This window comes from Dreissena polymorpha, chromosome 1 (assembly GCF_020536995.1).
Source record: "Dreissena polymorpha isolate Duluth1 chromosome 1, UMN_Dpol_1.0, whole genome shotgun sequence".
NCBI classification, from domain to species: domain Eukaryota; kingdom Metazoa; phylum Mollusca; class Bivalvia; order Myida; family Dreissenidae; genus Dreissena; species Dreissena polymorpha.
The window spans coordinates 162746398-162770518 of NC_068355.1; the positions used below are offsets into that span (position 1 = coordinate 162746398).

A 24121-nucleotide genomic window follows, 5' to 3' on the forward strand; every position below is an offset into this window, starting at 1 on the left:
TTTTAATCTACAATTTTGCAAACAAAAATTATTGGAATTCATATAAAATTAGAAAACTTTGTCTTCAATGTTTACGTCAGTCCAAAAAACTTTAACCTGGCTATATAGTATAAATGCAAATTTATAAGTGTAAAACGGTTCCCAATTTGACAAAATCTCTCAATACATTCATAGCTTTCTGAAAAATGTTAACTTAGCAAAGACCTTGACACTGATGTGATAGCAAGCAGGATAGCTTGCCTTTTCTTTGTAAAGTCATAATAAAATTCACATGAAAGAAAGTAAACAAAAAATGGTCTCCTACCGTAACACTGGCAAAGACGTGGCTGCCATGACACGGCTAGTAGACTGTGCCACAACAACAGTTTCCTTGACCTGTTCTTCTCTTGTTTCAGGCATCACTGCATTCTCTATATCATCATCGCTTGAAAACTCGCCATCTTGGCCACCATTTTGGAATCTTCCTACTAGAGATTCCCTCTGTGGGGATTCCACATGGAATTTCCTCTCTGAGGAATCCCTCTCTGGAGCTTTGTTTAGGACATTCATTGTGGGGGAATCAACAGGGAAATCCCCTGGGAATTCTTTGCGTGGTGAGGACATGTCAAGGTCGTTGCTGACCTCTTCTTCAATCTCCTCCACCTCCACATCTGAGTCATCATCGTAAAACATGCCCTGGGGATGGAATAAACCATTAAGATAGACACCAGTGACATAAAATAAAGTAGACTAAGAATTTACCATATTTGTGCAAAATAAATCAACATAGAACACTGTCTTCAAACCAGTGAAGACAACAATAGGGCGATTTCGATACCTAAACTGTGCACTTGAGATCCATAGGCCGCATGGAGTCTCAGTAATTAAAAACAATTTAGGGACAATTTCTGTACCTATACTCCTACATAAAAAATAACACAAGCAAAATGGGCAATATTCCAATACTTTATATTATTCAAATAACATTCAAGTTTTTGTTGTCATACCTAGAATTTTTACAATTGAAATTGATTTTTCTTCCATGTGAAAAGAACACGGTATTTTTATTTCTGAAATGTAATAAAAACATCTGCCCTTAACCTTTACTTTTCAATGGACACAACTTTCCTTAAATAATGTCTTAAAGTCAATCTCACCTTGGGCACATGCTGATTCATCTTGCCGGGTGCGGCTAACTGTCTCACATTTCGAGGGGAGGGGCTTTCATGGTCCCCAAACTGCGCCGGGCTCTCGTTCTCAATCTCACCCAACTGTGAAAAGTTACATTTAGATCTTTCCAACTGTGGAAAAAGTTACATTTAGATCTTTCCATGGGAAAACTGGGCTTAATGCATGTGAAAAATAAGTGAAAATTTGGTAGTAAATTGTTTACATTTGTTAAACCTTCACCACGCCTTATAAAGAATAATCTATACTATCTATTCCAACTGATTAAACAACAAAAACAACTTTACACCAAAGTATTACATGAGCAATAAAATTAGCTGACATTTAATATATTGAGCACAAACAGTATCTGCAAGCAAAGCAATAATATAATATTATATTGATTAAATTTATAATTTAAATTCATAAAACAGAAATTATGTGAGTTATAAGTACCAACCAATATGGACAATGCAAGAGGAGACACAGAAAATGACAGCATTCTTTTAATTATTATAACTCTTTTTAAAGGGACTGTCCACCACGACGACGAAGAAAAGAAAAGTTGTAAAATACCGTATTTTTTTACGATTATTAGTTTATATTGATAAAAATATCACGACTGGTATATTACATTACTTGAAAGTAGTTGTTACGTTTTCATATTTTCAGTATATTTGGTAATAAATTTTACTGGGTATGTCTACAAGGTAACAACCAGTTAACTATAAATAACGCCAGTAGATTGATCATCATCGTCACGTGGTAAACCCAGGAATGCAAATTGTACACGCGTTGTGAATTGTATATATCTAATATATAAAATGATCAATCTACTTGCGTTATTATAGTGTGTACATCGTTATGTAACCTATTTTTGCGATGTACTTTTGATTTCACATCGCCAAATTTTATTACCAAATAAACTGAAAATATAAAAAAATTTCAAGTAATGTAATATACAAGTCGTGGTATTTTTATCAATATAAACTAATAATTGTAAGAAAATACGGTATTTTAGAACTTTTCTTTTTTTGTCATTCGTGGATGACAGTCCCTTTAAGATATCTGTTGTAACAAAAACTAAGAAATTCAACTTACATCCATTTATTATAGAATTTTAAAATTCACAAGATATAATTCACTTTAAAGTAGAAAACTAATAAACTCAAACCAACTCCACTTTAATCCAAAAATATAATAAGTGTCATATCCCACTGATTCCTGTCTGAGACCTTATTAATAAATGTTTCACATCTTTAATTAAGACAAAAAAGTATCAGATGCTTAACCCTTTCCAACTCATAAGCAAATAAAAAATGGCTATGTGCAAACAGCATAAACCAGAACAGGCTGCGAGTAACTCAGTCTGTTCAGGTTTTATGCTGTTTACTGCTCATCAGTTTCTATCGGTTGGAAATGAAGCCTTTAAAATTTGAATCTAGTAAAAAAAGGTCTTAAATTAAATGTAACTTTCTGAGGGACTACAAATGTGTCAAAATAGGTATTTAAGCAGTAAAGGTTTAAAGCATCAATAACCTTGATAGTGGATGCTTTGGCTTTGGCAAAGATTACAAGAGCTTTGTCACAAATGTGACTATTACCATGCACTGCTTTGACAGCTAGGTTTAGATACGTATTTTAACGCATTTGTAGTCCCTTAGAAAGTTTAATTAAATTTAAGGCCTTTCGTACTACATCCAAGTTATAAAGGCTTCATTTCAAACACTTAGTTACTGATGAACAGCAAACAGCATAAAACCTGAACAGACTGTGAGTAACTCATAGGCTGTTCTGGTTTTATGCTGGTTGCAAAAGTCATTTTCACTTTGCTTCTTAAGGGGCCCAGGGTTAAGGGCACAAAACTCAGGCATGTGTGTCTCATTGGGTATGAACAATGTATCTTGCACGTTTAAACTTCATGAGGACGACATAGTCATTTTGAACTTCAATCTCTTATTCAACCGTTGAAGAAGACCTAACTGATTTACAAACCAGAAGAGTGACTCCAATATACCCACTCCCTGTAAGACAATAGCCATTGCAACAGCGTGTGACCTAGACCTACCTGTACAGGGGTACGACCTGCGCGGGGGGAGAGAGGGGCAGGCTTTATAAACCTTGTAACTTGCAACTTGGGCGGAGGTTTCTTAAGCTCTCGCTAAAAACATCATCAAGTTAGACACGTTACTACACCGTGAGCACACAAAGGGGGTTGGGAAATGACCATAGACTAGTTCTGACAAAACTGGGCTTAATGCATGTGCGTAAAGTGTCGTCCAACATTTGCCTGTGCAGGCAACACAGGCTTTTTTTGTTTATTTTTCATTTTTAAGAAGTCTCTACTTAGAGACAAACTGCACAGGCTAATCTGGGGAGATACATGCAAACATTTAGCACAGTTTTCCCCAAAACCAGGCTCTCATGGAATGAGCTGGTGTAAAGTGGCACTTGAAATAAGATTCTTTTTTTCAAAATTTCTTGATTACAAACAGTATCTACATTGCATAAATGACTTTAAGTAAGCATGATTGAAATCACTGTTTTAAAAAAAACACACTACTTAAACAAGACAGATGTATGTTGTTCACTTGAAAAGTCTACGTGTCAGAATTAAAATTGTTTTGTGAACCCAATAAATGTAAACAACATAAGTATTGTTTTGAGTAAATCAATGTTTTAACATTGATTAAATTGTTAGACATGATATAAATAAGACCATTGAAATAACATTTAAGTACCAGTTTAAACACAAACTCAATCCACTGTACTGTGAATTCAGCCACCATTCTAGGACATAAATAAATTAAATCTGCCCAATCCCAGACATTTATTTAATTAAGCTAGACGGTAAACATCACATGTGTCTGCAAGCAAGAATAAGAACTTGGTGTGGATTTTTTTTATTACAAGGACATTATCATTATGAGATTACCCCAAATAAATAATACCTTTGAATGCCAAATAACATAATATTTTCAAAATCATATTAAAGTAACTGAATTCACAGTAGAATATTTTGTGACAGCCTAACAATAACTATTTCTATTACACAAGTGATAAGAATGTTAATGTTGATTATTAAAACAAATTACCAAATCAAAAAATATCATCAATAAATAACAACAAGACCTTTCAATATCATGTAACAAATGCCCCTAAAAAGCTGAAGATGAAAAATAGCAATAACTCTGGCAATAATGACCAAATATAACATTCTTAAATGCTATATGACACCCTTTTTGTGGGCTTAAAAACACATTTATCAATGCAAATTTTAAAGTACTTTTACAAACAAAGGCAGTTGAACGTTTCCACTTTTCAAAATGACTTTAACAAACAAATGATTTTGTTGTATTACCATTTTGTCATTTTAATAAATGACAAACCATTTAAAATGTTTGTTTTTTTTGTTTTTTTTTAAATGCCAAAATACAACCACCAGCGGCACACCATAAGCAGCTACAAACAACATGCATGCAATCTGTTGTTTACTTCCTAGTTTCCAAAGCAACAAAAAAGTAACAGCAACAAATTTATGCAACAACATCTGCTGATATAAATGAACACAGGCTACACAAACTACCCTGTTAGCATTAATTAAATAATTTCATAACCAAAATCAGGAAAAAGCAATTCAACTCAGTTAAATAAAATACAATCAAGTGATCATTAATAACACGCTTAATAAAACAGTCATCTAAATAGTTTCAATAAAAATTGCTTATTTTCTCACATTTTCAACAGTTTTTGTATGTTGATTAATTGTATAACATATCCTTATACAATTTTCCTGATTTAAAATAATTTCTGTTTTGGATATTATTTCACACCAGTTTCAAAAGCCATTGTCCACGTAATAGGTATTTTCACTTATTGAAGAAATATTACAGGCATAACTTTACTTAAATTTAGCTTTAAAATCTAAAGTTTTAGACTTAATGAGTCTAGATTTAAAGTGAGAAAATAAACATTATAATAATATTACATTGCACTTAAAGTGTTAACACTGACAATATATTAGTGGAACTTCAAACATCAGACTCCATATCAGGCCTCATGACTTGAATATTCTTGCGCTCAATTTTAGTCTTATTCTTAAATATATCACCAACAGAAATCAAATCTTAAATGCCAAGAGCATTATTATTGGTCAATATAAAAGCTCAATTGCTATGAGGATTCTCATTGGTCAAACTTAAAGCTCAAATGCTAAGAGAGTTTTCATTGGTCAAAATCATAGCTCAAAAGTTAAAATATTTCTGATAAGTCAAACTCAAATGTTACAAGAATTCTCATTGGTCAATATTTTCAGTAAAGCCTAAGAAAGATATAAGAATTTCATAGTCAAGGGGCCTGGTTCCTTACCGCCCGTGGAGATGTCAGGCTGACCTGGGGTGAGTCAGCAGAGTGCTGTGCTGCATTCTGGGATGGATGGGAGTGGTCAGACAATGGTTGCCGTGCACTGTCTGGCAGGTGGTCACCATCATCAGAGAAATCACTGTCTGAGAATTCCTGGGAACGCTCACGCTGAGGAAACAGGAAAACATATAGACTTGAGCTGCATGCAACCATATCATTATTGTTAAAAATAACACAATTATTGTAAACACGATATTACGGAATTTGACATCAAACTAAACTGTTTAAAGTCAGAAAGTCCATATTAATAACAGAAAACCTTATATAATATCATTGTGTATCACATTATGGTATTTTTTCGGACATTACAGTGAAAATGTTATAAACAGCAAAACCCCCATACCATTCTTCATGTATTTCCAGACATCACCAAGTTCAATAACTTTTCCGATGAAAGAGGAAAATTCTCAAGCCTATTTTTTGCTGATAAAAGATTGACATTTCAACTCAAACTTGGTTCCAAAGTGATTGAATGAAACATTTTGCTACAGTTTTTTAAAAATACAGACCAGAAACAAAAATTTAATTTTACATAAAAGGAATATATAAAAAGAAATTATTTATGTGTGGCTCCACAAAAAATGATGAAACCTTAACATCCCATAGAGATCTCTCAACAAGTGAGCTGATACCCACTGTTAGCTGAAAAGTTCAATGAGCTGATTAAAGGCCCCGTGAGCTAATAATTACTGAAAGCTGAGAAGTCCAATAAGTGGATAATCCCCTGCTTATAGGCCCAGTGAGCTAATAATCCAAGTGAGCTACTTATCTCAGTGAGCTAGTAATCCCAGTGGGCTAGTAATCCAAGTGAGCTAGTAATCCCAGTGATCAAGTAATCCCAGTGATCTCGTTATCCCAGTGAGCTAGTAATCCAAGCGAGCTTATTATCCCAGTGAATTAGTTATCCCAGTGAGCTAGTAATCCCAGTGATCTAGTTATCCCAGTAAATTAGTAATCCCATCCCAGTGAGCTAGTAATCCCAGTGAGCTAGTTATCCAAGTGAGCTGGTGATTCCAGTGAGCTACTTATCCCAGTGAGCTAGTAATCCTAGTAAGCTAGCAATCCCAGTGAGCTAGTAATCCCAGTAAATTAGTAATCCTAGTGAGCTAGTAATCTCAGTGATCAAGTTATCCCAGTGAGCTTGTACTCCAAGTGAGCTACTTATCCCAGTGAACCAGGGCTAGCGCTGGCCCAAAATTTCTTTGAGCCAACCAGTTTTCTTTCTTTGGGGCGCGAAAATGGGTTTTGAAATAATAATATATACTATCAACTTATTTATAGTTCTTTTAATGACCACAAGGGCATATCACATATAATATAACATCCAGTTTTCAATATAGAAATAGTGATTATGGTACTTGTTAAAGTAAAAACATAAGTGATTTTATACATTGTGCACTTAACAGTGGTGTCGATTGTCCCAAATAATTGAAAATCCTGAAAATTAGGCCAGGGGTCTTAGAACCGAAGCCACAGGAACTCAACAGGAATAAAGGGCAGAGTCCCCCCCCCCACCCCACCCAAGCAGAGCCCTTACTGGCCTTAGTTAATTGTTCTTTGTTATAGTCTCTAATTGCATTTTCAGGTGAATAGAATTCGAAATACATGTAATATAAACCATATCGTCCGTATCACCGAATGTGTATTCGTCATTATATTTCTGCTATAAAGAACTTATAAAATAAATTATAATCGACGAAAAATAATGTATCCAAAACGACAGTCCGAAAAATTGTACGCGTTTTGCACTTAAAATCAAATGTGCATATAATTTGATTGAAGAAAATGAAAACCAGTAAATTAGCAAATACGTAATTTATAGAAAATTTGGTTGAAATAATGCTTTACAATAGCATAGTTTGTGGGTAAAAAACCACTTTATTATCACCGTTTAATCTCAAACAATAATTGGCAGAAAGCCAAAAGGTGTAACATCATCGACATAGAACTAATTATTTAATTATAATCCTTAAATTCAGGTCGATAGTCGGTAGAAAGGTGTAGTGTGATCAGCTTAGAAATTATTTGTTGCGCTTTTTTTCATTTTTTTTATGTTTAAATACGACGTTTGCCATCGGTCGAATGACCAAATAGTATGTGTGAGTGAACTCAATATTGATTGGCCAGCTACCACGTGCGCTTCAATAACAATAAGGTCAAGCGATGTCTCATGTTCTGGTGCAGACCGGTTTTCGCTCATTGTTCAAATTGCAAAACACTTTCATTAAAACAAAGAGAAAATATAGAAACCAGTCTGGATTTAAATGGCGGATATTTTCAATGAAATTTTACAAGATTTTAGCATTTTCGCAAATCAGAATTTTCTTGAGCCAAATTCTCAATATTTTCGCAAATGGCTCAAGTGGCGAACGACACCCAAGCCCTGAGTGAACTAGTAATCCCAGTGATCTATTTATCCCAGTGAAATAGTAATCCCAGTGAGCTAGTAATCCCAGTGAGCTAGTAATCCCAGTGAGCTAGTAATCCCAGTGAGCTAGTAATCCCAGGTAGCAAGTTATCCATGTGAGCTAGTTATCCCAGTGAGCTAGTAATCCAAGTGATCTACCTATCCCGGTGAGCTTGTTATCCAAGTGAACAGGTGTTTCCAATGAGCTAGATATCCCAGTGAGCGAGTACTGCAAGTGAGCTAGTTATCCCAGTGAGCTAGAAGTCATAGTGAGCTGGTGATTCCAGTGAGCTACTTATCCCAGTGAGCAAGAAATCCCAGTGAGCTAGTTATCCCAAGAGCTGATGAACCAGTGAGCAGGTGATCCCAGTGAGCAGGTGATCCCAGTGAGCTGGTAATCCAAGTGAGCTAGTTATCCCAGTGAGTTGATGAACCAGTGAGCAGGTGATCCCAGTGAGCTAGTTATCCCAGTGAGCTGGTAATCTATGTGAGCTTGTAATACCAGTGCAATAAAAAACCCTTTCAGCTGAATAGCCCATCTAGCTGTCTCCTCACCTCCAGTTCTTCTTGTGCCTCTCTTTCGAGCTGCCTCTGCCTTCTTTCCTCCTCTTCGTCCCACTGCCTCTGCCTCTCTTCTTCCTCCTCTAACTCTCGCAGCTTCTCGGCCTCCTTTGCCTTAAAACAACATAATCTGCCACTGTTGTAGTATAACAACAACAACATTCACCACAGTTGTATAAGAACAACATGAAGACATCCACCACTGTTGTAAAACAACAAGAAACTGTCAGAGACGGGTGATGCTCCCCAAAGTTTTTTTTGTCACAATATTGCACTATATATTCAGATAAAAGGAAGCGTCTTGAGGGCAAAGTAGTTGGGGGGACGATAACTTTTTTTATAGAAAATTTCAAAGGGCCATAACTCTGTGAAAAATCATCCGACCAGAACCCGCTGATAATATGCACATCTCCTCTTGGTAGTGAAGCTTCCCATAAAGTTTTATTGAATTCCGGTCATTAGTTGCTGAGAAATAGTCCGGACAAGAATTGCACTATATGTACTGTTAATGGAAAATTTCAAAAATTTCAAAGGGCCATAACTCTGTGAAAAATCATCTGAGCAGAACCCGCTGATAATATGCACATCTCCTCTTGGTATTGAAGCTTCCCATAAAGTTTCATTGAATTCTGGTCATTAGTTGCTGAGAAATAGACCGGACAAAAATTGTGCACGGATGGACAGACAGACAGACAGACGCACACACGGACAGACAAAGCGGCGACTATATGCTCCCCCCAAAATAAATTTTGGGGGAGCATAACAACATATTCCACTGTTATATAATGACAACAACATCCACCACTAGTATATAACAACAACAACAACATCCACCATAATTGTATAACAACATCCCCAACTGTTGTACAACTTCAACAACATGCACTGTTGTATAACAAAAGCAATACGGACCAATTAAATGTTGGACAAATGAGTCTTCAGACTAAAAATCAACAAGCAAATTCGTTGAATTTATATCCTCCGCCGATATGCGTCTGGACACAAAAGTTTTCTGGACGGATGGACAACGCCCTTTGACCTAAATGTGTGACCTTGACCTTAGCCCCTAGGATTATGGGTGTTGAATGTGAAGCACCCCCAGATGATTGCGAACAACTATGGCAAGTTTCATGGCTCTGGCTCATGTGTTAAAGGAGATAAAGCTCTAAGCCTATATTAAAAAGCATTTGTTCAAGATACAAACGGCCATAACTCCGTTAATAAAAGATGGTGTACAATGCCATTTGGCATGCATCAGCCTCTTATCCATATATATACTCATACCAAGTTTCAATGAAATCTGCCAAAGCACTTCCAAGATAAAGAGCCAGAGAGCCGGACAACGCCAAAACAATATCCCTCCGCCTATGGCGGGGGATAATGAGCCATTTCAAGATTTTGTTAGCAGCACTATACAGCAGTGACTGCACAAGGGTGTAAAATTAATTTTAAACAAAAGCTGAGTTTGTAAACCTGACAATACACAATGGTTATCATACTATTTTTCTAACTATCATTATCTGTAAATTGTCAATTCATTCTTAAATACAAACAACAAGATATGTAATTATTTTTATAACATGACCTACGCTTCAGGAGTGAAATAACTTAATGCTCAATTTTGTTTATTACACGGGTGTTATTACCTTAGTTATATAACTGTGAAATGATGTCATTTTTGTGACAAAATGACGTCATTATTTCAGCGAATTTATTCAGTTAAACTCCTTTACAATGTGAATAAACGGTGAAAAGAGCATAAAATAAAAATAAAATGTGTTGGTCATGTTATAAATATAATCTTAAGTTCGTGGTCATTTTGTATTGAATTTATTAAACTCGTCATCTAAATAAAGATAAAAACTCGGCAAGCTTAGTTTTTTATCTTTATTTAGATGCCTCGTTTAAGAAATTCAATACAAAACGACCACTCATGCTAAATCCTATATGTTTACTCCCAACCCACCAATACTATCAAAATCCCCCCCCCCCCCCAAAACAACGTTCAACTTTCCTCCTACACACCTGTCTGTGTTCTCTCTCCCACCTACACACATGTCTGCGTTCTCTCTCCCACCTACACACCTGTCTGTGTTCTCTCTCCCACCTACACACCTGTCTGTGTTCTCTCTCCCACCTACACACCTGTCTGTGTTCTCTCTCCCACTCGCTCATGGATTCCTCATCACTGACTGTGCTGGTGGTGTGGTCTCGGGCAGTCCGTGGGGTGGTAGGCTCCACTGCCGGAGAGTCCATGCCAGGCCTGGGAGGGTCCATGCCTAGAGGCGGGGTGTCAGCTACCTCACCAACTACAGGGGAGTACGCCCCAGGGTAGCCTGGAACTCCCACAACAAGATGGCCACCATAGTCTTCGTCTGATATGTCCTCATCCTGAAAATACGCCATTCAAACTAGTGTTTGTTTTGGTCAAATTTTTGACGAAATTTGGCTCCTTTCAAAATCTGAAAAATTACATCTGTTTCCAAAATGTCTGACTTTAATTCCAAATTGAAGGTTTAAAAAATAACAAATTAATAAATTTCAACATTTAGCTCATTTTTCTATCCATCTCTATATTTTATCTTGTAAAAATTTTAATTCTTAACTTTTAAGTATTTTTTAGCATTTAAAACCACAAAACCAACTTCTGAATAGTAGGCAACACAATTTTTCCTATCTTAAGGGCCCTGGACCCATTCCAAAATAATGAAAAAAACAACAACCTCCAAACACTGCTGTTACAATTAAATGACCTGAGTATTTAGAAAACAAAAATGTCTACCAAATTTAAAGAAACACTTACATATATAAAATGTCGAAGCTTTTTAAAGGTTTCAAAAATACTTTACAAGAAAGATTTTTGTTCAGTCTGTCCACTTTTTTTGTCTAGCAAATAACAAACTGTTACAAGACTGGATGTACTACATGTACATATTTTTGTAGCTCTTGGAAATTATGGACTTAATGGCGTTGGGTAACAAATATTTCATATTATCTATCGAGCACTTTGTATACATTTCCACTTTTTTAGGTCTTATCTTTGATAATATTGAATAAGTTCAATGTTAAGTTAAAATGAAAGAAACACAAAAAATGAGCCGCATTCTGAAAATAAACAGGCTAAACGCATGTGCGTAGTGTTGTCCCAGATAAGCATTTGAAATATTCACGGATGACACTTTCTGCCTGTCTAGAATTGGTTGTTCAAAGAAGGTTCCTTCTAAAGAGAAATCCAGTCTAGGCATTAAGTGTCTACCTGATTAGCCTGTGCCGAATGAGGCTAAATAAACAAGAAAGAAACACAAGATATATTAGGAAAACAAACAAGATTACCTCAGAGTCCCAGTCTTCATCGTCATCTGCAGGTTCAGTCTGCTTAGTTTCCTTGACAACCACAGTCTCCTTAGCAACCACAGTCCTCTGAGCAGATGTCGATCCAGTCGAAGTGTCATGTGACCCAGGTCGAGGTGGGCTGTCAGAGGGGAGAGGGGAGGCAGTGGAAAATGAGGTCACAACTTCATGAATATGGTCATCTGCTGCCTTTTGCTTGTGGTCTTCATAGTCTTCATCATCATCAAAATCATCTTCATCTTCAATCTCATCCTATGATGGGAAAGCACAGTTATATACAAAAATAACACACACATTCAGTAGTTTAGTCTGAGTGCAATAACAAGGTTTCCTTTTTACTTCAAGTGTTCATTGATTATTTTATTTACTTACAAAATACAATTTTCATACAGAAATGACATATGTCAATAGTGTGAAAATGTCCCCACATTATATGTTTGTCTCAAAACTTCACAAAGGTCAAAAACATGCTCTTTTAGGCCAATTTTCTACTTTTGACCTTCGAGAATGACCTTGACCTTTGTGGTAATGAGACGAATGATACAAACCATACTCCATCTACTCAATGTGGCCATTTGTTGTAAATTAACAATAAATTGCGTGATCAATGACCAAGTTAGTCTGGACATGATGTTTTAGAGCAAAATATGACCTCTGAATACTAAATGTGACTTTGACCTTTGAGGTATTACTAAAAACCACCCATGGTGGTAATTAATAGTAAGTTGGTTCTAAAGAGCATTATGAATAAACAAGTTACAGTACGGAAAGGCTGCTTAATGGCCAAATTTCACCTCTGAACTCTGAGACCTTGACCTTTGAGGTAGCTTGACGAGTGTTACATGAGACACAAAGTGTTATGATGGTTTGCATTTGTGTCAACTTATTGTAATTTCAATCAACATATTGCAGAGTTATGGCAGAGATAGGAATTTGGAGACAAACAAGGGACACAGTGTACAGTGTGACTGCTATACGCCATATTCATTGAAGGGGGGCATATTTTTTTTATTTTGTTCTAATTCTGAAACTTAAATATGTTATAAATATAAAAGTAATTTTGATTTCATTTTCTAAGTACTCAGTGATAAACTATTACATTAATGCTGGTCATGACAAACAAAGAAAAGTATATGACAAATACATTGCAACTGACTTGTTTTTTATGGACTTTGGATGAACCATCTCGTGGAGTGTAACCGTCATCAGTGGAATCCCATTGGCTGGACTGAAATTGGTATTGAATAACTGGGAATAACAATCTAACCAACACAATCTTATAGAGATACTATTCACACACAAATCCCAGGGCAGGTATAAGAGCCATGCTTAAACTGTGCTTAATGCATGAAAGTATCCACACTTTCCACTTAAATGGAATAGTTCATTTAAAGAAAGTCTATTCTCATGAAAATCCAGTCTGAGCAGAAAGAGTCGTCCCTGAATAGCCTCTGCAACTGTACAGGCTCGTCTTGGACAATACTTCAAGCAAATGCATAATGCAAGGTTTCCTAGAGTGCAGCTCATATTTCTGCCCATAAATTAATGGTGCCAACATTGGACACCATTTCCCCAAATACACTTCAACACCGTTATTTCGAAGTCGTCGGGACCGTTAAAAAACTTCGGATTAACGATAATTCGAAATAAACATTTGACAGAAGACTTCTTTGATTCCTTAAAAATAAAACGTTGTGGAATTCGCATGGTTCGGTTACACGCTTACTTAAAAACATAAACTAGTCAGATAGCAATATATTTCTACTCGTAACAAACGGGGGAATAAAACGATTCTTTTTCTTGTTATTTTTTTCTAATTACAGAACATATAAAATAAAACGAATAGCACAAATTATCAGACATACATACATATGCATACATTTTCGGAAATGAATGAACCTTTTTTTTAATAATACGCGATGTCTCTCTGAACACCGGCGTTCGCGCAGACGACAAAGGTGTAATTATTGGCTTTTGACGCGCCACGACAAAGGTGTGAAATTACGCTCAGTATTTTGCAGTTTTGACTTCGGATTAAAGATTGATAATTAGGTGCGAATTATAGTGTTGGGACCAACAGAATCAATTCCAATTAACGATTTCTTCGGTTTAAAGAAGTTCGGATTAACAATGAAATTTTACATAAAACAAACAAGAATCTAAATCGGGACCAGAAAAATACTTCGAAATAATGGTGACTTCGGATTATCGGTGTTCGAAATAACGGTGTTGAAGTGTAAAAGTATACATTGACCCAAAGACAGGCCATTTTGTACATTATACTCCGTACTGAACAGGTCTATGGAATGTCACATAAAACATGAAAGAAATGAAATGTGAATCTAAATTGGAATCATCTTTAACAAATACTTTTTATTCTAAAAATTGCCAGTTGATCAATTTCACCATCTCTGAACTAAACTGTTGTTGTTTCAAATTAAGAATTAAATGCTTTATTGATTGAAATAAAAACATAACCAATTTTCTAAACAACCAAAGTTCATATTCAGTTTCATTTGACTCATAAAGTCATATATCATATTAGTCAAACAGTAAAAGTCACCATTATATGTTACAAATATTATAGTGAGAGGTACAAGGTGAACACGTTTTTAAGAGATAAGTTACAAATGCTGTCAAACAGGGTTTGTGAGTAACAGAGTTATATTATGTCAGGAAGACAGGGCATGTGACGGGGGACACTCCACTCTATTTTGAAAGTAATGTGATGATTAACATTCTGGTGTCCATTTACTCTATTTTGGAATAAATGTGATGGGAGAAATCCACTCATGTTTGGTAACCATATAAAAGGTAACATTCCACTTATTTTTGGAATTCAATTAGTGACAGGTGAAACTCCACACTTTTGAGTAGGCATTTGAAGGGTGATTTTCCACTCATTTAATGAAGGTCTGTTAGGGATAACACTCCACTCATTGTCACCTCGTCCCCTTCGACCGTCTCTACATCACTCTCATCCTTTATTGATGCCTCATTATTGAGAGTATCTTGGGTGGAAGGCTCCGTGCTGGCACGATTGAAGTCATCTTGGCTGGCTGCCACCCTCAAACTTCCCGTGCTGGGCGATTCATTAAACATCCTGGCCACTTCTGTATCTACAGCAAGGATGCCTTGTTGATTAACCTTTTTACTCTGTCCCTGTTTTGGCTTCACCAAATGTTTAGACTTCCTTGCCGAACCATGAGAGCCGAAATCTTCCTGTAGAGATTCCGTGTCCAGAGTGTCCGAGTCTGACAATCCACTTTCGGCCTCAGTGGTGCTTGGTTCATACTCTAGCATGACCCTCGGGGCACTCTTACGATCAATGACCTTCACCACCTCTGCTGACCTTCGACCTTTACCTTCACTAAAACTTCTTTCAAGTTCATTTTTAATGCTTGTCTCCTTCAATTTGACAGAAGCATTTTTAACATCTTCAATAGAATGGATTTCGTCTTCAATTAGCTCTTCAATTTCATCAAAACAATTTTCTTCCTCAGTTTCCTCTGGTTTGAAAATTATGATCGCATCTTCACCAGTAACACCATCATCCTTAACATTGATTTTCTCCATAGTTTCATCTTCAGAATCATTAAAACTGTCAGCACTCTTTCTACTTGCTTCTTTAATTCTAGAAGTCAGCTCATCAGAAAGAGTAAGATCTTTCTCAGCGTTCTCCTCTATGGCTTTCATAGACTTCATTGTTTCCATGAGAACACTACTTGACCTTGACCCTTGCTGACTGAAGTCCGTGGAATCGCTGAACTCGTTAATAACGAGGAGGTTGACCTCTCCAGTGTTTGCAAGCTTATCCTGGAAGCTACTTGCATTTTCTGGTGTTGTGGACTCTGCTAGTATTTCCACTGTGGCTGTGATAGAATCCTCGTTACCAGATAAAACCTGGTAAATATGGGTGACAGATTTAGCAACTAGTTAAACATGTCAAGGATCTACTTTCCCATGCAATTTAACTTAATATTAGTTTTCAGTTGAATTCCCCCAAAAAAGATTTTCAAAGTATATGGCTTTGTTTGCAATCATAATATATATTAATTTAATAAATTTAAAAAATATTTTCAAACAAGAGCATCAGGATGGCCCAGAGAAGCTCACCAGAATTTACAGATTTGTTGATAATTGACCTGGTGACCTAGGTTTTGACCCAACTTGACCCAGATTCAAAATGGCCTTCATATTGTCAAGATACACATTGTGAAATAGTTTAATTAAGACTGAATCATAAATGTGGCCTCTTACGTGGTAAGTGTGATAAAAATTTGACCTGGTGACCTATTTTTGGCAGCACCAGACCCATATTCAAAATTTGCCTAACTATTGACCCATATTCAAAATTTGTCCAACTATTGACCCATATTCAAAATTTGCCTAACTATTGACCCATATTCAAAATTTGCCTAACTATTGACCCATATTCAAAATTTGCCTAACTATTGACCCATATTCAAAATTTGCCTAACTATTGACCCATATTCAAAATTTGCCTAACTATTGACCCATATTCAAAAGTTGCCTAACTATTGAACCATATTCAAAAGTTGCCTAACTATTGACCCATATTCAAAATTTGCCTAACTATTGAACCATATTCAAAATTTGCCTTACTATTGACCCATATTCAAAATTTGCCTAATTTTTGTCAAGATAAACAATCTGACCAGCTTGAGTCATAAATGTGGCCCCTAACATGGTATTATTTTAAAGATGCACCTGGCAACCTAGTTTCTAGATGAATATTTCACAGATTGGTACTTGGTCTAGATATTGTCAAGATGAACATTCTTACCAAGGTTCATCCACATTGAGTCATAAATTTGGCCTCTAGAGTGTAAATGAGCTTAACAATGCACAACCTTACTGCACACAGCTTGAAGAAAGACACAGGTCATACGGTAATCAAATAGCTTATCTTGAGCACTGTTTGAAACTAAAAACAAATTAACACATTCATGGATCTGTGTTAGGAGATTTAAAAAAATTAGACTTCAAAACTAGAAATGTTTAAGAAGGACGTGGATGCCCCGCTATATTTCACTGGACCTTAAATCACTTGATGTGTGCTTTTGGCAATACAGCATGTAACATTTGTTTTAAAAAAACACATCTCAAACATGTGACATTGACCTTTTGGTAAGCACCATAGTTGGTGCATACAACATAGAATCTTGAAAAGATAAAACATTTTACCAATGCAATATATAGAAATACATCTGACTTTCACATGAACATCATCTATCACTAATACAATGCAGGGACTATACATAAACTTTAGTGTCCACTGTGGCCTTGACCCTGAAGTGACCTACATGGTTTTGCACATTGTCCAGATATCAAGATTATTTGTGCCAATTTATTTCAAAACAACATAATGCATGACACATTAATAGTCAATATAAGGACTATGCACTAACTCCAAGTTCCTACTGTGATCTTTACCTTTAAGCGAGCATGGTTCTGAAAGCAACATAATTTATTGTCTTCATATGATGATCAATTGTGCAAAATTACTTTGAAATCCAATTATGCAGACCAAACTTATCGCTCAAACATGGTCTTTCATAATATACAGGTGAGGAAAATGCAAAATTTTAAGAGACCACTGTGACCTTGACCTTGAACCAAGCAAAATGGTTGTTTACGGCAACATGTTGTATTGATTGGATGGCAATTTGTGCCAATTCATTCCTCAATCCCATATTAAAAACAACAAATTATGAGCTTGACACACAAACAAAGATACATACATACAGGCACACACACAAGGACATGTATTACACTATACAGGCACACACACAAGGACATGTATTACACTATACAGGCACACACACAAGGACATGTATTACACTATATGCCCAATCAACATCATCACAGCAGGGGGCATAAAAACCAGACTAAAGTTTTATCACAATCACAAAAAATGACACTTTACATCCATACTAACAAACTTCACCATCCACATTCATCCTTCTACAATACTTGAATTCAGATAAATATATTCCACAATAATATTAACAAGAGAAACCACATAACCGGTGGCAACGCTCGGCTGCGGATGAAGTTTTGAATAAATGAAAGCTTGACAGATTTTTTATTTTTTTAGAGGCAACAGTGACCTTGACCTTTGACCTACTGACCCCAAAATGGGTGTGGCATGTAGAACTCATCAAGGTGCATCTACATATGAAGTTTCAAAGTTGTAGGTGGAAGCACTTTGATTTTAGAGCCAATGTAAAGGTTTAAGCACGACGCGGACAGCGGACGTCAGACAACGAGCTGGCTATGACAATACCTCGGGTTTTCTCCAAAAACGGCCAAGCTAAAAATGATGATATTCTCTTGGTTACAAATACTTTATCAGTCTACCTATTTCTGCAAGACCTCATATACCCTGACATACTCTTTGATCATAACTCTACATTGATATCAACCTGATAAAAAAGTGCCTGAAGGCATTCATATCAGTCAATAGAAGTCTGTCACATTACTGGGAGTTAACTTTAAAGACATTATATCTGGAGCTCGGGATAAAGGTGCGCAGTGCGTTCTTTTCCCATTAAAACGATAAACTGCACATCATTTCTGTAATTCGATGCACACCATTAAGCAATGCGATGTCTGTTGCATATATCTTTTATCTGATAAACTACTCATAGACAAATAATTTGTTTGCTCTTACTGGACTTATGAGGTCGTTCATGAATACAAATCAAAGTAGATTGATCCACGCGTCATCGCTGTAAAGTTTATAAAAGTTGTTGTTGTCATGAAAACTTGTTGATATACAATGCAAAATGTCTTATTTGAACTGACGCAAATTAATTTAATCATATTTTTCAGCTTTGCTTTTGCTTTATTTTGATAATTGAATCCAAAGTTTAATGTTAGCAAGTGTTGTTTTTTTACTGGAATTGTAAACAAAGAGTCAGTTAAAGTCTTCCAAAAATTTCCACTCTGTGTGAATTGACAGTTTGACGTCGTCAAAGGAAAGCTGCTTCCTGTCTGAAGCAATAAAGCGACAAATTTCTCGCCGAAAAAATTGGCAATCATATGTTTGTTCCTCAATGGCAATCATCCAATTTAATGATAGCTCCACCTTTGAATCTTTTGCAGAGAACAGAGGTGGAGTTTAACTGTTAATTGAGCAAGTGTTTTACGCAAGTTGAGTTCCGATTTGCCGAAATTACTTGGCCCTAAGCATTGAAATGACGAATACATTTATCAATGATTTTCCGAGATATACCGATTAGTTCCGATTTACAAATATCTGTACAGTTCCTAACTATGGCGGACGCCCGTGTTAACAAAATTCCTAAACACATACATGTATATCGTAAATAATGGCAGTGTTTTATCGTACTATTTATACTAATCATCAAATTGCAAGGTAATATTATTTGTATCTACTATAATATCCGGTTAGTTTAATATAATTAACATGTTTTACAATATAGTTGCGTCACAGACTTGCAAATAAATTTGATCGGGTCCCAATTTTACTGAAGCTGATTTTCCTATTGTCTGTAATTTTTACCAGAAATAAATCTTGAGAAGTGCCCATTCATTTTTGCAAAGTGTCCATTCAACTTTGTAAGTGCCTATTGTTTTTTTCATCTATGGGGCAGTAATCGCATCAGAGAAAAAATATATTCCGATCTCTGATTTCTAGTAAAAATGTATCAGATTAAACAAAACAAACGATTTGATATAAAGATGTAATAAATTTAAGACACAAAAAGCAACAGAAAAAGCAAAATTGAAATACAAATTAAAGACGCCATGATAAACAATTGAAACGTCATACAACATTTTAATTGTTGTTAAAAATGCAGCGACCTAGATTTTTTTATTTTATTTTTTTTATTTAAAAGTGGGTGAATAGAGGTATGATATTCAGACAAGAGGGCCTAAAAGGTCCAAAGTCGCTCACCTGAGATGACAAGATATTATTGGGATAAATCTTCTGACCAAGTTTCATGAAGATCTGAAAATAAATGTGGCCTCTAGAGTGTTAACAATTAAGGTTTTACTATTGCCATATAAGGATAAATGCCCCACCCCCTGGCAGCCATGTTTTTCAAACAACCCGCATCATTTTTGAACTCGTCCAAGATATTATCGGGATGAATCTTCTGACCAAGTTTCATGAAGATCGGCCAGTAAATGTGGCCTCTAGAGTGTTAACAAGATTTTACTATAGCCATATAAGGAAAAATGCCCCACCCTTGGAAGCCATTTTTTCAAGCAAACATAATTATTTTCAAACTCATCCAAGATATCATTGAGACCAATCTTCAGACCAAATTTCATGAAGATTGGACAATAAATGTGGCCCCTATAGTGTTAACAAGGTTTTACTATAGCCATATATAGCCATATAAGGAAAAATGCCCCACCCCTGGTGGCCATGTTTTTAAAGCAACTAAAACCATTTTCGAACTCATCCAAGATATCATTGGGACAAATCTTCTGACCAACTTTCATGATGATCGGAAAATAAATGTGACCTCTAGAATGTTAACAAGGTTTTACTATAGCCATTTAAGGAAAATAGCCCCGCCCCCGTGGTGGCCATGTTTTTCAACCAACCGGCATCATTTTTTAATTCATCCAAGATATTATTGGGATAAATCTTCTGACCAAGTTTCATGAAGATCTGACTATAAATGTGATCTCTAGAGTGTTAACAAGATTTTACTATAGCCTTATATAGCCATATAAGGAAAAATGCCCGGCCCCTTGGCGGCCATGTTATTCAAGCAACGTAACCATTTTTGAACTCATCCAAGATATCATTAAGACAAATCTTCTGACCATATTTCATCAAGATTGGACAATAAATGTGGCCTCTAGAATGTTAACAAGATTTTACTATAGCCATAAAAGAAAAAATGCCCCGCCCCCTTGCGGCCATGTTTTTAAACCAACCGGCATCATTTTCAGACTCGTCCAAGATATTATTGGGATGAATCTTCTGACCAAGTTTCATTAAGATTGGACAATAAATGTGGCCTCTAGAGTGTTAACAAGATTTTACTATAATAGCCATATACGGTAATTACTCTATGTTTTCGGACACTTAAAAATAATATTTTTTTTTCGTGTCCGAAGACATAGGTACGAAAAATATTCACAACATGCAGGTGTCCGAAAACTTAAGAGTCGAAAATTGAAGTGTCCGAAAATAGCGTCAATTGTATCGACGAGTACCGGTAATAGCATGCGCTTGTAAAATACCATGCCATACAGTATAAATTACAGTTATATATATTTTCACTGCATTTTAAATAATTGTAAATGCTTAAATTATTTGACAGAAAGTTACTACAAGGTTGTACTTTGACCAACGAGTTCAAAGATGAGAATGTGACGTCCCGATACTCGCTAGTATGAACCTGTAATTAACCCCAAAAAAAGCAAACTATGAATTCTGTTTGTTCATTTCAGATAGTTGTTTTCTAACACCTTCCATTGTTCGTAAAACTTGCAAAAGGGTGCATCACACTTTGAAGCGTTTAGTATTTGTCACAGTTATTTTACTTAGAAGGGGTAAGACCATTGCGGTAGATAATTGAACTGTTAATTTGTACTGCCCCTGGTAAGTGTCATAACGCTTATGCTATCGGGCGAAACCATTGTTTAATACCGGTTTACTAGGTTATTTACCCAATGAGGCAATGTAATGGTCCGTTGCCCTCAGGCATGCACCTTCCATGTTTTATGATGTTAATCTGGTTGTAAAACCCCATGATCGAAGTGTCATTAGATATCGAAAACAGGACCGAAATTTGGTAAAATAGCGCTGTAAAATATTCTGTCCGAAAACTTAGAGACATAAATAATGGACGAAAATTGGGTGTCCGAAAATTAAGAGTCATGAAAAATAATTATTTTTGCTAAAAAAAGGGGTGTCCGAAAACTTAGAGTGTCCGAAAACATAAGAGTAATTACGGTAATTATAGCTATATAAGGAAATATGCCCCGCCCCTTGGCAGCCATGTTTTTCAAGCAAAGGTTACCATTTTATAACAAATAAAAGATATCAGTTGAACAAATCTTCTGAGCAAGTTTCATGAAGATCGGAAAATAAATGTGGCCTCTAGTGTAAACAAGGTTTTACTATAGCCATATAAGGAAAAATGCCCCGCCCCCTGGCGGCCATGTTTTTCAGCCAACCGGCAGCATTTTTGAACTCCTCTACGATATTATTGGGATGAATCTTCTGACCAAGTTTCATGAAGATCAGACAATAAATGTAGCCTCTATAGTGTTAACAAGATTTTACTATAGCCGTATAAGGAAAAATGCTCCGCCCCTTGGCAGCCATGTTTTCAAGCAAACGTAACCATTTTCAAACTCATCCAAGATATCATTCAAACTAATCTTCTGACCAAATTTCATGAAGATTGGACAATAAATGTGGCCTCTAGAGATTGAACAAGGCAAATGTTGACGTCGCCTAACGCACGATGGACAAAAGGCGATCACAAAAGCCCACCCTGAGCACGTTTTGCTCAGGTGAGCTAAAAACAGGTCACTACCATATCATTTTGTAATATATCAGGCTTGACATAGATAAAACAGGCTCTGCAAGGGTGGATGTTAATTTACATTAAACCTTACCTTACAAAAGGGTAGTTACCTATTATTCCTTATAATTACTGTTACACATGCAATAGCCTCTACCTAATACAGTGTTAAACATGATATTATAATCAAAATGATGTATGCAAACATGCAATAAGCACCAATACAGTTTTCCAGTTATCATCATTAATCAAATATATTGTTATGTTTGCCAATGTTTCCAGCATGCAAGCATGTTTACCAGTCTCCAAGGAGTTTTTTTCCAAAAATCAAGTGTGAGCTTCAAATAACAGATTACACTCAATTATACAACTATTTAAACAATATGTTTTACACATTCCATTTATAAGATATTTTCCTGGCAGTATATTATAATTTAATTCATAGTTCATAGAATCATAGTTTTAAGTGCCTTCCTTATATGAGATACTAACAAATTAAGTATAAAAATCATCTATTATCAACATTTTCATTGTAGTATTGAGCAATGTTGTGCATAGCCATATACACATAAGGGCCAATCATGAAAACCAATCTCTTAAACACATCTATAAGATTTATAAAGAACATTGAACAATCTTAAATTTGTCAGACAGATCTTAAATGTAACATATCCTACAAAGTAATTCATTTTTTGCAGATTTCAACAAATACATTTAAAGGGGCCTTTTCACAGATTTTGGCATGTTTTGAAGTTTGTCATTAAATGCTTTATATTGATAAATGTAAACATTAAATTTTAAAAGCTCCAGTAAAAAATCACAAATGAAATTTAAAAAAGGAAAAACAAGAAATGTGTTTGTCAGAAACACTATGTCCCCTTCTGCGCCGTTTTTTTTTTGACCTTTGACCTTGAACTTGACCTTTCAGCACTCAAAATGTGCGGCTCCATGAGATACACATGCATGCCAAATATCAAGTTGCTATCTTCAATATTGCATAAGTATTCATAAAATTAGCGATTTTGGCCACATATATTTGACCTCTGACCTTGAAGGATGACCTTGACCTTTCACCACTCAAAATGTGCAGCTCCATGAGATACATATGCATGCCAAATATCAAGTTGCTATCTTCAATATTGCAAAAGTTATTGCAAATGTTAAAGTTTGCGCAAACCAACAGACCAACCAACAGACAGGGCAAAAACAATATGTCCCCCACTATAGTGGGTGGGGGACATAAAAAGTAGCCCGCAGCAGGGCTCGAACCAGTGACTCCCGAAATACTGAATTAAAAACGCATTAGCCAACTGAGCTATCCTGCCAAGCATACATCAGATGCGTATTTTATACGTAATATAAGCAATTTTCGTAGTTTCACAAATTTAAACGACAACAACAGAACTCTCCAAACTATTCAAACTTTCGCATTGCAACGCTTTATAATTTTTAGGTTTTTAAATCGTCAAAAGATGCATATAATGGCTATATTAGACCATGGCAAATGTTCAGTAATACTGTTTCCTCACAAATATCATGACTTAACCGAAAATTTGCGAATCTGAAACAACTTTTTTCAATTTTGTCAATTTACCAAACCATGAAAAGATCCCTTTAAGTGCTATGTTGTGAATTCATAAAAAGTACTTGCAATACAAAGGCTCCATAGCAAAATGCTTAAAGCAAC

General features: G+C 35.8%; 1 protein-coding gene across 1 annotated transcript in view; it reads right to left on the minus strand.

The window, feature by feature from the left end:
- LOC127863588 (ankyrin repeat domain-containing protein 26-like) overlaps positions 1–24121 on the minus strand; it is a 133761-nt gene that overhangs the window by 40007 nt on the left and 69633 nt on the right. The window contains exons 19-26 of the mRNA XM_052403192.1: positions 13044–13115; positions 11870–12139; positions 10682–10927; positions 8531–8650; positions 5515–5676; positions 3215–3307; positions 1137–1250; positions 305–675 (exon numbers count right to left, since the gene is read on the minus strand). Of these exons, the coding sequence (XP_052259152.1) occupies positions 305–675; positions 1137–1250; positions 3215–3307; positions 5515–5676; positions 8531–8650; positions 10682–10927; positions 11870–12139; positions 13044–13115 (1448 nt within the window). The remainder of the gene's footprint in view (positions 1–304; positions 676–1136; positions 1251–3214; positions 3308–5514; positions 5677–8530; positions 8651–10681; positions 10928–11869; positions 12140–13043; positions 13116–24121) is intronic.